General features: G+C 43.0%; 2 protein-coding genes across 4 annotated transcripts in view; one reads left to right on the top strand and one right to left on the bottom strand.

Annotated features, from left to right (window-relative positions):
* The window catches only part of Herc3 (HECT and RLD domain containing E3 ubiquitin protein ligase 3), a 105,893-nt gene that overhangs the window by 64,639 nt on the left and 25,096 nt on the right, over positions 1-16,158 (top strand). For all 3 annotated transcript variants that reach the window (XM_040737215.1, XM_040737214.1, XM_040737216.1), the window contains 3 exons: positions 2,358-2,524; positions 12,295-12,361; positions 12,759-12,841. In XM_040737215.1, coding sequence (XP_040593149.1) covers positions 2,358-2,524; positions 12,295-12,361; positions 12,759-12,841 — 317 coding nt within the window. The remainder of the gene's footprint in view (positions 1-2,357; positions 2,525-12,294; positions 12,362-12,758; positions 12,842-16,158) is intronic.
* Positions 8,970-10,170, bottom strand: LOC106021596 (fibroblast growth factor 8-like). The gene is made up of 2 exons (XM_040738512.1): positions 10,144-10,170; positions 8,970-9,557 (listed from the first exon to the last, which is right to left on the bottom strand). Exons 1-2 carry the CDS (start codon positions 10,168-10,170, stop codon positions 8,970-8,972), a joined length of 615 nt encoding a protein of 204 aa, XP_040594446.1.

Raw genomic sequence — 16,158 nt, forward strand, 5'->3', positions numbered from 1 at the left:
CTCCAGTGCTGTTTCTATTAGGTAAAATCCAAGCTATAGTATCCACAAAGGGCAAAAGAAACAGTGTGATTAAAAAAAAAATAGTTATAGGGGCTGGAGAGATGGTTCAGTGGTTAAAAGCACTGAGTGCTCTTACCTAGGATCTGGGTTTGATTCCAGACATGCAGATGATGCCTCACAACCATCTGTAACTCCACTTCTAGGGGATGCTCTCTCTGGCTTCCTCAGGCACCAAGCATGCTCGTAGACAGAGAAATGCATACAGGCAAAACACCCATGCACGTATGTAGATAAGAGATTCTGCTCTGCCTGGTCCTGCCACCCTTCAGGCCCCAATAAATACACAGAGACTTTTATTAATTAGAAACTGTTTGGCCGATGGCTTAGGCTCCTTACTGGCGAGCTCTCCCTTAACTATTAATCCATGTATTAATACATGGTCTTATCTTACCAGAGAACCCCAGTGTTTCCTATCTTCCCAGTCACTACCAGGCGCCTCGGCGGCTCATTCTCTTCTTCCTCTCCCCAGAAGTCTCCTTGTCTGGTAGCCCCGCCTATGCTTTCTGCCTGGCTACTGACCAGTCAATGTTTTACTCATCAGCCAATAAGAGAAGCATACATACAGAACATCCTCCATCACACATAACAAAATAAATAATTTTAAGAGATTAGTTTAGCTCTTCCTCTTCTCTGACATAGCAAAGGATGAAGGTGAGAAAGGGGAACGCACGTGGAGCTCCCCGTGTCTGGGAAGTGAATGCACACTGACCTGCTCAGCTCAGGTGGTAGAGCAGCCCACAGGCCAGACCCTAGTGTTTTCCAATGCTAGATGTATTAGTAGGTTCTTTGAGCGCTGAGATAAAGGAAAATATACCACCTACTGTGTGGTCTGTGGGCCAGGACAGAAGAAATCCTGGAGTGCAGATGGCTGAGACTGAGTTGGGAAAAAGCAGCCCTCGGATACGGGGAACTTTGGCATGGGGATTGCGTGAGTTGGGGTTCTCTAGAGGACCGGAACCAACTAGGTGAATATGTATTATGTAAAAGGTGTATTAGACTAGGTAGTCAACAGTGGGTGTCTGTTTGCAGGAACAACTACTCAGTCCTTGAGACTGGGTGCTCAGCAGTTCAAGTTTGGTGGGAAGGCCTGGGGGATTCCTGGGGACCACTGCTTTTTAGTTTATAGTTGAACCCAAAAAAGCTGGAGTTTGGTGTTAGCAGCAGAAACAATAGGCATATTCAACAGGACAGAGCGAGACCACATTGCTTTCCCTGCAGAACTCTGAAAGGAGGAAGGGTCTTTGCTCTCAGCTAATCCTTCCTAGAAATGCCCTTATAACCCCACCCTGAGGTATGTCTCTAAGTTTATTCCAGCCAGGTTAGCAATCAATATTCATCATCACAAAGACCCAGGAACACATTGAATTGGGTATCAAATATGACCTGAGCTTTGGTATCCATTGTCTGGACAACTCTATAGTGCTGGCTGGACCAAGTTTCAACAACACAGACAAGCAGCACAGGATAGGCTGACTGCTCTGGAACTAAATACAGAGTGAAATGGGGATGATGGGATGATCCTAACAGGATTATGACGCATAATAGGATCATCCTTTACAGCTAAGAAATTCTATCCAAAGGCTTTAGTGAAAATTTAAAAAGAGAGAGAAAAGAAATTGGTTTTATATTGTGTTGGGCATTGGTAGTCACATATGTATTCTTTTTAATGATGGTAGTTTGTGTCTGAATATGTACACATAGACTTTTACTTAAAAAAAATTCAATAGGAGAGCTAAGTGTTAGATGCCATGCTAGAGTTGGGGGTGTGGCTCCATGGTAGCGCACAAATCTAGCATGCATACCCTGGTTAGATCTCCAACATTTGAGGGGCTCTTATTTCGTCCAACCCATAATTTCAGAACTTTTGGCTCCTAGAGTTTTCTCTGTAGAGTTTCATTGTCCTCAATGGTTGTAGCTATTTGCATCTCATCTGATGGTTTAAATTAAAATTCACTAGTAAAGATTCACTCAATGTGCTTAGTAGACACACGTAGCCAGTGGCTACAATCGGGTGCTGCAGAACAGAACAGTTGCATCGTCACAGAATGGTTTCTGAAGAGCCGTGCTGGAGAGAATAGGAGACTCTTTCTATACCATCAGAAGAGGTCACAAGCTTGGCTTTGCACTGCATCTGTTAATGGCAGCAAACTTTGATCAGGGAACTTTCTCTGCGTCAAGAGTGTAAATATAAATGTGGGCTTGATTGTAATACACCGGAGCATTTTGAGTAGGTAGTAGAGTATTCGAAGGTCTTCCAACGTGATTTCTTCCTAATACCCTTTCGTGCACCCTGAAAGTGTTTTGTAGAGCGCAGCTGGTTTCACTTGATTGGCATAGCCTGTGGACTGGCTATCTACAACTCCACGGTGGTTGATCTCCACTTCCCATTGGCTCTCTACAAGAAGCTACTGAATGTAAAGCCTGGCTTGGAAGACTTAAAGGAGCTGTCACCAACGGAAGGAAGGTAAGGAGCTGGAAGTGATGCTGGTGGTGGGGGCCTGTTGTTACTGCTGTAGTATAGGGATCTAAGATGGCAAACAGCGTCTGTGCAAGTTTGGGTGCGTTGAGGCATTGTAGATTATGCAGCACTTGCTTGAATGAAGCGTTGGCTGTGTCACCGTATGGACAAGGGAAGACATTAAAAGAGAGGCCTAAGGCTAGAGAGATGGCTCAGTGGTTAAGAGCATCGATTGCTCTTTCAGAGAACCTGGGTTTGGTTCCCAGAACCCATGTAGTGGCTCACAGCCATCTGTAACTCCAGTTTAAGGGCATCTAATGCCCTCTTCTGGCTTTCACAGGCACCAGGCATACACAGGCAAACATGCAGGTAGAAACAACCATACACATAAAATAAAGAAATACACTGCTAAAAAAAAGAAAAGGGAGGGTGCATAGCTCTTCAGGAATAATCTCTGGTTTCATTATCCTGTACCTCCCTCCCCAAAAAGGAAACTTTGAGCCTTGTCCTAGTCCAGAGATAACAATGGGAAAGATTATTGAAATAGAATTTTTTTTACATTAACCATGGAGTTTATTAAAGGCGGGGAGAGCAAGAGGGGGAGAAGACAGAGAGATGAAGGGAGAGAGAGAAAAAGGAGAGAGAGACATGGAGGCGAATCAAGAAAAGAAGAGGGTAACAGAGCTTAAGTAGGTGCGGGTCTGTCTTTTAAAGGGGTCCTTTGCACCTGCATGCAGGCTAGTACTCATGAAACCCTGGGCTGACCAGAGTACTGCCTGAGAGCATTCTGCCAGGTGACAGGGGCAGGTCAGCAAAATGCCTGAATCTTTACATTTTCACCTTTACTTATTATTATAAAGGTGAGGAGTTAGGCATGGCAGGTTAGGAAATACGTACATCTAGTTCTCAAGACTACTTCCTGCTGATGGGGGGGGCGGAAATTGACCATCTTTGGGGGACGTGAGAAAGCTGGGGTGCTGCCATAACTTGGGGTAGCTGATTGTTTCCTCGCAATTCAGGCTATATGGAACTCTGGCACCTCTTAGACCTGGCAAGATGTTGGCAGAGCAGAGTACAAAGTTCAGTTTAGGAAAAAAATTTTTCTTATGGTCCTGGTACTTGAGAGGAGGATTATAAGATGAGGGAGGGCTTCCTGAGGGAATCCCAAGATGAGGGAAGGGAGTCCCGGGACCAGGGAAAGGTTGAATAATATTTATTTGGAGTGAATCTGACCAGTTTGGATGGGTCCAGTTCAGCTCCCTCGAACTTACAAGAATCCTTTGAGTTTGTGAAAACATAAGTATTAGATATATCAGCAGCATATTTATGTTATAAGTGACTTGGCTGAATGCTTTAACATTTTTACAATTGACAGATATCTTTAGGACAATGAAAAAGACTTTAATTTTGACCTTGCAGTTATCATATAGTGGTATAGCATGTTGTTTAGTACCCTGTCAGAGTTGGGTTAGTAGCCTATCAGAACTTTAATGTTAAGAAGATGAACAGTAGAGTAGCATAGTGAGACAGAGAGAAATCTGGTAACTTGCATTTGTATACTTTAAGTTAGTTTGTTATAAACATTTTTAGATTTATACATCTCAAGCTTTTATGTTCTTACATAAACTTTAATCCTGACACCTTACGCTGTCATCTTAGACTTTCCATTCTCAGACCTTCATACACCTCACACTTTCCTGTCTTCACATAGATAAACACTAAAATACCTGTTCCTGAAACCTGTTTTGTGACAGTTGGAGCTTTGGCTGTTGCTTTAAGCTGGCAAAGCTACCAGTCATCAAAAGCATCAGAGTTCTTGGGAAGGATAAAATTTACCTGGATTATTAGAGAATAAGAGAGACTTGTTAGCTGGTCTCATGGACAGCCACCCCCAAGGTCCTCCCTAGTTGTTGTGAGCAAAGGTTTTAAGGAGACCCGCCTTCTGCTGATAGCATGGGACCTGTGGATTAGGAGTCATAGGAAGACTTGCCTACTGTTGGCATAAGCAATGTGGAGAAAGTCGATTCCTCTTGTCCGTGGTCTGAGGAGTCCTTTGCAGCAGTTGAGGTCAAAGGCAGGATTACTCAGTAACTAGTGTTACCACTTTTGTGGGTGGAGTTTCTTCAGTGCCCATCAGTTTTCTTGGAGGAAATGGGGTGGGGCCAGCGGCTGGCCTGTCTCTCTGTTATAAAAAGCTTTTTAATAAAACATTTTAAATGCTATGTTCTCTAGATCTCTGAGCATTTGAGGGCTGTCTGTCTGTTTAGTATATCTCAGCAGACAAAATTTGTCTTTAGTTACTTGCCTTAAGCACATAGGTGGATACTTAAGGCTTTTTCCCTGTAATTAATTTGTATGGCTACAGATTAGTGTGGTATCTGTCTGGAGAACTGAATTGAAGCTGAGAGGCTGTGGAGGGATGTTTTAACTAGAGCCCTCCAGCCTGACTGTAACTGGTTTTAACTTATTAGGTTAGATTTATGCCTGTAAAGGACAAAGAAGTAGAGAAAAATCCCCTTTTGTAATAGAAGCTTTACCTTTGTAAACAGCTTATAGGAAGGACTGGGTGGTATAAATATCTCGTTAAGTTGAAATAGACCCTTATACCTTTAAATGTTTACCATCATTTAAAGATAAATAACAATTTAGAAATATTTGAGACTTAGCATAGTTGAATTTAAGCTGCATAGAGTTACATTTATATATATATATAAAGTTAAATTTAAATCACATTTACAGAGACAAGCAGGTATATCAAACAGGACTGGATAAAAGTAAAAAGGGAGAACCAGAGTGTAATCTCTGATTTGCACGTTGTAGCAAACAGACAGGAGATTTTTTTGGAGGGGGGTAGGATTTTTGTCCCTTTTAAAAAAATTTAAACTAGAAGCAAGCTTGTTTTACATGTCACTCCCAGTTCCCTCTCCCTCTTCTCCTCTCTGCCCCCTACCAACCCCTTATCCCATCCCCTTTCTATTCCCCATGGAGGGTGAGGCCTTCCATGGGGGATCTTCAAAGTCTGTCATATATTTGGAGCAGGGCCTAGGCCCTCCCCTCATGTGTCCAGGCTGAGAGAGTATCCCTCTATGTGGAATGGGCTTCCAAAGTCCATTAGTATACTAGGGATAAATACTGATCCACTACCAGAGGCCCCATAGATTTCCCAGGCCTCCTAAGTGACACCCATGTTCAGGGGACTGGGACAGTCCTATGCTGGTTTCCCAGATGTCACAGACAGGAGATTTAAAGAAACAGAGTAGACTTAAAACTGCCAGTGACAAGAAAGCAGATCTGCCCCAGAAGAGATTAGAGACAACAAATAAAAGGCAAAAAAGTAAATGAATTGTGTCTGGCAGGGCTGGCTAAACCGCCCCTCTGCCTAGGCTGAAATAGAGATTTTCAAAAAGTTTATCGATACAGTGATAGATATACCATACAACTGACCCATGAAAAGAATACTTAAAATATACTTGAATGGATTTAAACTTGTGTGACTGTCACTGTAATCACAAAAACAGCCTGGCACTTTGTTATCTTATCCCTGCTGTCCATAGGTAAACGCCAATGTGCCTTCTGCCTCCATCAGTTTGACTGTTCCAGGTTTTTTTGTTTGTTTGTTTGTTTTTTAAATTTTTGAAACAGGATCCCATTATGTAGCCCTGGCTGGCCTGGAACTAACTGTGCAGACCAAGGTGTCCTCCAACTTACTGTCATTGCCTACTGAGTGCTGGGACTAAAATTGTGTGCTACCAGGCTACCCACTCTGGATATTTTTTCAAAAATGGAATCTTACAGTATTCTCCAGTTGGTCTGTGTCACTTGGTCTGTTCCCAGATTTGGCCTGTTATAACGTACATCAGTGTTTTGTTCTCACACTGGCAGGCAGCATTCCATTGTGCAGCACCCTGTTGTCCTCCATAGCATTGTATGATAGCCCATTGTGTAATACTCCCTTGTACACATATATCACATTTCATTTCTCCATTCTTCAGTTGATGAACGCTTGGATCTTTTCTGTTTTGGAAATTGTGTTTTCGAGAGCGTTTATATGCAAGTTTTTGTGTAGACATAAACTTTTGTTAATCTGATGTGTGCCTAGGAGCAGCATTGCTGATTTATATGCTAATTCCATATTTAGCTTTTTGAGGAACTGTCAGAGTGCTTTTCACAGTAGTCAAGCCACGTTTTTTTATGTTACTCTCATTTTGGGGGGGATTGAATTCTTAAGAGCCCCCCTTTTCTTGAGTTTCTCTGTGTTAATTTTGGACAGCAGACGGTTACATACAGCTGGCTTGAGAGGGAGGGAGTAGCTTCTTTTTTATGGGAAAGGGGCTGGTTTTAAGATGGAGCAAGGGCTGGCAGTATAGCTAAGTGGTACCACACTAGCATCTCAGAGTCTCAGTTCAATCTCAGTACCACAAAACAAGCATAGCTGCCCCGTAGTAATGAACGCCTATAATCCCAGTACACAGGAGGCTGAGGCAAGGGAACCAGGAGCTTTAAACTAGCCCTCGCATCATAGCCAGTTCAAAGCTATACTCTGTCTCTAGAAATAGTGGGGGTGTGGCCTAGGTTAGCTCCTAATGCCAAAAAAAAATGCTTAAGGTAAAAGGAGACATTTCTAAGGTACCTTCTAGAAATGGGGTTGCCATACATATATAGGAATGGAGGTGTGAAAGCACTAAGAAGTTTAGAATATGAAAAGGAGCCGAGGAGACACGAGCAGTACTGATTTGTTTGGGTGACTAAAGAGGAGGCCACAGTGACAAGTGCGGCTGCTCTTTCTTTGCTTTTCAAACCTGTCTGAGAAGTGGGCACTTTGAGGTATGGTTTTGCCTGGCTACCTGGTAGCAGGATTAAGTTCCATGGTAGCAATTTTTACCTCACATGGCTCTTTTTGTTTTCTCTAGCGTCCCCTGTCACTGCTGGCTTGCCAAATCATTTTGACATTATCTCTCATCCACAAGACTTTTGCTTAATCTTTGAGAAGGGGCAGAAAAGCACAGGGCAGAGCAGGTGTGAAGGCATTGTCATTCCTTTCATTTTACCTTGGGAGGCGGAGGCTGGAGGGTAGCATTGTAATATGTGTTCCTCCAAAGACCGGCACGTTAATGATTTGACCCGCAAGAGGAAAGCCGTGAAAACTGCCATGGTGCAATCACTCATACGGAGGATGAGTGCAATTCTGTCATAGTGAAGGTTGTTAAGTGCCTGTCCTGGCCTGTTTTGTTTTTTTTTTGAAATCCGTCTTACTGTTTTTTGATCAGGAACACTTGGAATCTGATTATCTTCTCTTAGAGATTATCTCTTCTCTTTGACCTTCTCAGGAAAACCTGCTGAACAGACACACACATAGACTTTTAAAAAATCAATACATAAATAAAATTAGTCTTTTTATAGTGACTGACATGGTGGCTCATTAGGTAAAGGTACTTGTGGGCATACCTGACAAGTTGAGTTTGATCCCTGGTAGGGAAGAAGCTACTCTCACAGTTGACCATTGACCCCCCCCCCCCCCATGCATGCTGTGGCATGTGCGTGCTGATAGATAAGTATGGTTTTTAAATATGTTGAGTTTGACATCATTGGAAGAACCTGCAGCTATGTGCACTGATTTGTACAACCTACATCAGTCTCTACATTGAAGGCTTCAGCCAAGAAAGATGTCCTAGTTAGAACTTCAAGGTGCTTGGTTTCATGAATCTGATCCAGGTTAGTCCCTGCCACCAGCAAACTGTCTCCATCATTGCCCCCTTAATCACTTGCATTGCCTGTGTCCCTTTTGAGAGTTTCCAGCATCATGAGTTTGAGGATAACTTCTTTGTTATGTCATGTACTAGAAACCACACCATTTATACAGCAATGGTTTTTGTATGCTGGCACTGCCCCAAATATCCTATATTTCTAGATAGTAGATCTTCTGGGGTTTCTTCTTTGTAGTCATGAAATCTGACATCTACTGAGCAGCCCATAGTCAATGAGGAATTTCTCAGGACTTGATGGAAAATGGACTAGTGAAGATTTCCCAACACCTGACTCTTCCAGTATTCACCCATTACGTCTTGCCACTCCCCTGTGATAAATCTTGATAGAACTGCAGGATTTGATTCTCTGAAGGGAAGTATGAAGTTATGTGGTTGTTTATATAAATACTGTCTTAGTTAGGGTTTCTGTTGCTGTGAAGAGACACCATGACCACAACAACTCTTATAAAGGAAACATTCAATTGGGGTGGCTTGCATTTTCAGAAGTTCAGTCCTTTATGGTGAGATTTGGAAGCATGCCAGCAAATAAAGATGGAGGTCCTTCTAAAACAATGGAGCCACCTGGACTTTATGGCGGGAAAGTGGCTCCAGGATACAATCCTTACTTTTTGTGTGATCCATGTGCCTGATGCTAGTGTGGATCCCTGCAGCGTCCTCCGGCTGGTCTGCACCGAACCTCCGGGCCTCTAGCGGTCATTAGGCCCAGCAGAAAGGCGCAGGTAGTCTAGGAACTCAAAGTGTAGACTCTGCTCCGTTGTACTGTGGCCCTGAAGCAGCCGCTCCATGAAGTGCACCTTGTGCTGGTGCTGGTTGCCCTGGAGCCCTTGTGGAGCTGGCCCTCGCCGGGAAAGGCCATGTACCAGCCTGACATTTTGCAGCGCCAGGTAGCTGCTCTCCAGTACCCTCGCCATGAACACGCAGTTCTTTCCTTTGCCATTGCTCTTGGCTATTAGCTTCCCCCACGTAATTGTGCCGACACAGAGACCCATCTCAGCTCCGCGGACTCGTACTCTGCTCCCACATGTATCTGTCTCCATAATGAGCTTTGTGAAGGGGTCTCCGTCCTCGGCCACGGTGTTGATGTCCTTGTTGGCCAGGACCTGCGCATGCTGGTAGGTCAGGATGAGGTGGTGACTGAGCTGATCTGTCACCAGGCTCTGCTCCCTCACATGCTGTGCAAAATTAGGCAAGGACTGGGCTCGGAGGCAGAGAACCAGCAAATACAACAGGAGGCAGCTCAGTACAAAGTGGTGTCCCCCATGGCTCGTGGGATACTATCAGGCAAGGGGACCATGGGGCCGGGAGCACTGAGGCTGGTCAGCGTGTTGGAGCAACACCAGCAAACTGGCTATATGGCCCTCCTGCAGCTCAGCCTGTCAAGGTTCTGTACCCCCTTCGGCCTGAGAAGCGTCACTTAGAAGGCCGGGTTGCTCTGCTGGTTGCAGCAAACAGGGAGAGGATTCCCCTGCTCGGCTCCCCTCAGTGTCAAACCATCCTCAGGTGAATGCACAATCCTGTCTCACTAGGTCCCAAAATTCTGTGAGATTTTTGGTCATGCTGTCTCAATCAAAAATCACTAATCCTGAAAACTAACAACTCCAAAACTGACAGACAGACAGACAGACAGACAGACACACACACACACACACACACACACAAGGTCCACAAAACATTCTCCTTCCCTTCTGAAGGTTTTCACGATGCGTCGTTATCCTTAATCAGCTTTTCACTGTTAAACTTAAATGGACAATTGAAAATGGCTGTGCGCTATCTTTTTGTCTCATAGTTACAAATCCATTTGCAAAATTTCACTCCCAAGTTCCTCACTGCACCTACACTTCACTTTTCTTGAGCGCTCACTTTTCGCCTTACAATTGTGGTGTCCATCACTTCATTATTGTGTTCAAGCCTCAACACCCGACACCATCTATCAGTTCCCGCCTGGCTAGCCTGGTCCACGCTTGAAAGGAGGAGTATGGATTGAGAAATGGCAGGTAGAAAATTAAGATACTGAAGAAAAGACAGAGATGCAGAATACAGTCTGGAGGACATTCCAGTGAATACTAGATTTGTCCCAAGTTTATTTTTTAAAGCCTTTTTACACCCCATGCCAAAGGGGAGGACAAGACATCTTCTCCATGATACAAAGAACAATTGCTTAATACTCAAAACATCTAATACCTATGTCCTAAGCCAAGCATCCTGTTATTAGGTCTTAAAGAACAAAACGTACAACAGTTATACACCCTTAGCCAAACATCCTGCTATCTAAGGAAGACATATAGCAAACTATACTTTAGGCCAAATATACTGGTGTTTGACCTTGAAGGAATGAAAACAAGGTTGAATTAACCTTGTCAAGACGGAATCAAGGCACAAGATGGAGTCACAACAGGCTCCCACAAAGTGGTACGGCTCACAGGGCATGGTTTGAACATATTTGAGTGCATCTTCCCATAGCTTCCAATACTGGGCTTATAAATTACTTGAAGACTTCCAAAGTAGTTTTTCGTTTTTGTTTTGTTTTGTTTTTAATCTTATGGAACTCTTGCAAATTTGACATGTTGAGAATCTGTTATACTACCTCTGGCTTTGTGCATGTATATAAAAATGTTAAAACTTGCTCAGTAAAAAGATATTTCCTTTTTATACATCTGCATTTATTAAAGATAACATTTCTCAATATCTTAGTTCTTTGGGTGACTATATATCTGGTGGTGACACACTGTAATATTTAACCATTTTCAAAGGATTTGGCTGTTCATCACTTTCATTTCAGACAAACACTTATAAAACTGAAGCTCACAGCTACCAAGCAATGCTATTTGTTTCTATAATTTTCTTTTTGATGTATTCATTTGGGAATATTGTTTTTATGGATCTTAACTTGTATCTTTACAGCTGTGATTTGTGTATATTATTTTCCAGCTTTGTGTTTTGAAGTAGTTTTGTAAGTTATGTATTGTGTTGTAATGTTTTCCGAATCTTCCTTTAAAGGTGGAAATAGCTTTAAGAGGCTTTTCTGTTTGTTAGTTTGTTTTGGGGGGGGTTGTTTTGTTCTTTTTTATTTTCAGAGATGGGTGTTGGACCAGGAACTGTTACATTCAAAGTGGGTGAGCCACACCCCTCCCTCGCCTAAAGAATAAGTTAAATTAGTTTTTCTAGAGTTGTATGTGAGATTTTGGACTTTGGGAATTTTAGACATTAGGGATTCTGACATTTGGTGATTTCAATATTTGGAATTGTGGTTTGGGGGATTAGGTCCTCACCCACCCTTTCAGATTCCTATGTGGACATGGCAACTGCATTAATGACTTTTCTGTTGTGATATAAGCCGTGAAGAATTTATTTGAACTTAGTTTCAGAGGGCTAATAGTCCATTGTGGCAGGGAAGCATAGCAGTAGACAGCAGATAGCAGGAACAACAGAGGGCTCACTTAACCCCAACCAGGAACCAGAGAGAGCAAATTGTGAATGAGAATTGTTTCGAAATTTCAGAGCTTGCCCCTCGGTGATACTTCCTCCAGCAAGTCCATGCCTTCCAAGCCTTCCCAAACAGTACCACCAAGTGTGGACCGAGTATTCAAACACATGAACCCATAGAGGCCCGTCTCGTTTACACCACCACACTGACTTTGCAGGCCTGTTTTTGTTTTTTATGGCAGGATTATTTTACTAATGTATATGAGTAAAACCAGCCTATGGAGTCCTTACAGTACCATGTTCTTAGGTATATATGTATACACTGAGTAGTGCTAAGGAGGAGCCCATCAGATTTAAGTCTAGATGAATTTCATCATCAGTTTAGGATATGTATCAGCGGGGAAGGGAGTCAGTACAGTCTGCTGCCATACTGCTCTAGGGTTTAGGTATATGACTTCTGTATTTTGAATTCATGTTCTCTAGACTTTTCTTCTGTAGTTTTCTTGGCAAAGACTGGGCATCATTGAGGTTATAAACACCATTGCAACATTTTTGATTTGCCTCTTTTTCTTGTTCTGTGATTTCCAGGAGTCTTCAAGAACTTCTGGATTACCCGGGTGAAGATGTTGAAGAGACTTTCTGCCTCAACTTCACGGTACAAATTCCTGTGTTTGTGACTGTGCCTGTTCTTCATGGTGATTTTAGTCATCATATCTGAATTCAGTAATGTGCTGTGTGTGGAATCTATGTTTACCTGTGCACTTAGGGAAATTACCAAAACATTAATCTTCTTTACTTTTGACTTGTGCAATCTATTGTTTTTCTACAGTTCATGTCCCTTTCTCATTGATTCCATTTACTGGCAACTTCATGACATAAGATGTTTTTGAGGTGTTGGTGTTTTCTGACTCAGATTTTTATTCTGCCCCGTTTCCTGTAAACATGGTCATTAAATTACATTTTACTCCTAGTTTTCTCTGAGTCACTTGGGTTCTAGAGAGGCAAATTAATTAACAAAAATGAAAACACATCCTTTTCTGTGTTAAATGAAGGTGTGCCGAGAAAGCTATGGGGTGATTAAACAGAAGAAGCTGATACCCGGGGGAGACCGAGTAGCCGTTTGCAAGGACAACAGGTTAGTGCTGACTTTGGGGGTGCTGGGTGGAGATTTGGCTGTTTTATTTTCCTGAAGTTTGATGTTTTAGTCCTGAGAATATCCTGGGAGAGCTAGCCATAACATTTGTTGTCCAGTCTCTGTGCAATAGGAAAGTGCAAGACTTATCTGTGATCCTGTCTGGGATAGTCTGTGAGACTGGACCGTCTCAGCCAGGAGCCATTCTGGATGTAGAACTCTGAGGAAACTGTAACAGAGACACTGATAGGCTGGATCACCTGGGCCACCGTTTTCATTGGTGTCTGGTTCCCTTGTTCTGAAAACACACAAACTTTCAAAGGAAAACATGTATATATGCATCAAGAGAAGCATGGACTGTATGTTGTACACAAGCCAACCATAGATGATTTTGTTTTATGTTTGAGCAGGTAAAATATACATCACCTATCTTGTAGTTTTTCTAGGTTTATTTCTTTTTGTCTGTAGCCTGGATTTTTGGGGTGGGGGGCAGGATCTTCTCCTATTAAACCTGATCTCTATCAACCTTGGAGGAATCTACAGCCTTTTGTTTTCTGTGGAAACAAAAGCATTACCTCTTCCCCAAAGCAATGCATTTCCTGACTTCCATTTTAAAGTTAAGGCATTCCTAAAGTATCTAGGCTGGTTTAACTCAGCACTCCTTGTTACAATCCCTTGTCTCTCAGCAGCTTTAGTTTGCTCATCAGCCATCAAAAAGTTCAAAGTTAACAAAAGCTAGACTCTTCATTTATTTTCCATCTTTTCATGACTTCTTATGAATTTATTCTTTCTTTAAAGACTTTATCTTATTTATTAAGCCAATTCACATTTTTAAACACACTGTAACTGTTTAGAGTTTTTTTCCCCCCGTCTGGATCTGTCTTTACTGAGCATCTGCAGCATTCTCTGATTGTGTGATGCAAATCTTAAACTGCTGTGGCAGCTGCTGCATGGCTCAGCCTGGCACATGGCCCTGGCATCTGGCTCCACCCTGTAGGCAGCAGCCCGTAGCTGCATCTCTGTAAGCCTCTGAGCCTACCTGAGAGACTGTGGTCACCAGGAAGTCACATTTGACTCTGTGTTCCAAACTGTTTTTAAGCTTTTCAGGCGTTATTTGGATATTGGTGACCCCACGTTGTGCGCCGTGTGTAATGAATCATCCTCTGTCCCACCTGCCAGCTCCCAAATAAGCTTATCTACATGTTGTCACGCAGCTCGTTACTTACCTCTCCTCCTGCACATCCTGCTTCCTTTGCATCCTGCTGGCAACTTCCCCTTTATTCTTCCCAGAGCTCTTTCTGTCTGGAAGTGCTGCCTATGCTCTCTGCCTAGCTGTTGCCTGTGTAGCCTTTTAAGTAGAGATTTGCATTTTTATAGCTTTGATTCTAATTCACTAAGTCACTTAAACTGTTTGCCTTCAGATATCTCATTTGTAAAGCAAAGATGATTAAAAATTGTCCTGCCTGCCTTATCAGATAGTTGTAAGAATGCAATAATATATAGGGAGGTGTTTTGGAATAAAATACATGGACAGCACAGGGGTTTTTTTTTTTTTCTTCCTATCTAGCAGAATGCCTGGTGCCAAAATGCTATGAAAATATGTATTGAATAAATAAATGCTGTTAGTGTGTGCATGTAGAAGGAGAAGCAGACTCAGAGCCTTCCCTGCTATATTTTTATGACTAATTACTTTTCAACTCTAAAAGCTGTCAGGATTCCCACCTCCCAGTAAGCAAGCAATTAACACTGTTGTAGACAGTAGCTCTTCCGTGCTCATTAATCCAGCTGAGTTCTGATCTACATTATCGTGATAGACTTTTTATCATTAGCACAACAAATAACCCGAGAAAAATAACAGAGTAAAGATTTTTAGCTTACAGCTGAACCTGAGCTGGTGGAGCCTTGTGACAGCCTGGTGTGGTACAGAAAAGCTGCCTTTCCCATGGTAGTCAGGCTTGCAGAGAGACTGTGTAGTAAGTAGTCGTTTCTCATCAGGACTGCCAGCCTGCAGATAATGACACAGAACGTATTAATTACAAAAGCTTGGCCTTTAGCTTAGACGTGTTTCCAGCTAGCTCTCATAACTTAATTAATCCATACTTTTAATCTACATTCTGTCATGTGGCTCTTTGTCTGTCCTCAGTACCTCACATCTGACTTTGTCACTGTCTTGCTGGTGTCTCTCATGTGCCCAGATTCATCCTGAGTTTCTCTCTCTGCCCGGAAGTCCAGCCCATTCTCTCCTGCCTAGCTGTTTATTAAACCAGTTACAGTGACACACCTTCACACATAGATACTTTGCAACAAGGCTGGAAGAGGCCAGGAGCAAGATGCATCCTTCAGTGATGAGCCCTACTGGCCCACTTCCTCCATGAAGGCCTCCTCCACATAGCCCAGTTAATGTGGCCTCTGTAATGCATTAACCCCTTGATAACGTTAGTACTGCTGTGGCCCACTCACATCTCAGTAATTCCGCAAGCTGGGGACTGTGCTTCAATGCATGTGCCTCCAGAGGGGACAATTCATATTCAAACTCTCTGTCTGAAGGCAGTATCAGACCTGTCTTCTGGCTCGGTCCTCAAAGCTAATACCATCTCACACTTACTCCAAGTCTCAGGCTACTGTACCTGTGCTTCTGACTAACTGGCCTGTAAATCGGGTTTCCTATATGCCTTCCCCCGTGTTGGTTAATTTGACTGAATGGGTCACAGAATTCGGAGAAATGCTCACTTATGGGGGGATACAGGTGAAGAGCAAGCGGCTGCTTAATGTGAAGTGTGAGGAAATGAGCTCTTGGGCCGTCTCAGGTCTCCTTCCAGTAACTTGCCTCTGTTGCTGGCGGTTTTCTTTCCGTCCACATTCTACAGTTGCCTTGCCCCAAATGAACACACAGACGCTATATTAATTATAAATCGTTGTCCGATGACTAGGCTTCTTATTGGCTTGCTCTACCTTAGTTATTAACCCATTTCTGTTAATCTGAGTATTTCCACATGGTCTTATCTTACTGGAGAAGGGTCCGGACCTGTTACTCCTTTTGCGGTCTACCCTGGCAGGCTCTCTCCCGGCCTACCTTTCCTAGAATTGTCCTCATCTCCTTACCCCACCTATCTTCTTGCCTCATTGACCAACAGTGTTTTATTCATCAGCCAATAAGAGAAACATACATACAGAAGGACATCCCCCATCATTTCTCTAAATCATTTCTGGTCGGGGCTTTATAGAAACTTCCTTAGTGTGTCTAATGCTAGTAGAATGTATGGGGAAATCTGTAAGGACCTGCCTGTATGGTTCTTCTCAGCCTGTGTTTCATGCTTAGC

This window comes from Mesocricetus auratus, unplaced genomic scaffold (assembly GCF_017639785.1).
Source record: "Mesocricetus auratus isolate SY011 unplaced genomic scaffold, BCM_Maur_2.0 Super-Scaffold_100676, whole genome shotgun sequence".
Lineage (NCBI taxonomy): Eukaryota > Metazoa > Chordata > Mammalia > Rodentia > Cricetidae > Mesocricetus > Mesocricetus auratus.

What these genes read in the sequence shown, in the direction of transcription:
- LOC106021596 (XM_040738512.1), bottom strand. Translation starts at nt 10,170, where the DNA reads ATGGACACCACAATTGTAAGGCGAAAA. An exon ending in CCACAATTGTAAGGCGAAAA is followed by an intron (nt 9,558 to 10,143) that starts GTGAGCGCTCAA and finishes CTTGCCTGATAG; the next exon opens with TATCCCACGAGCCATGGGGG.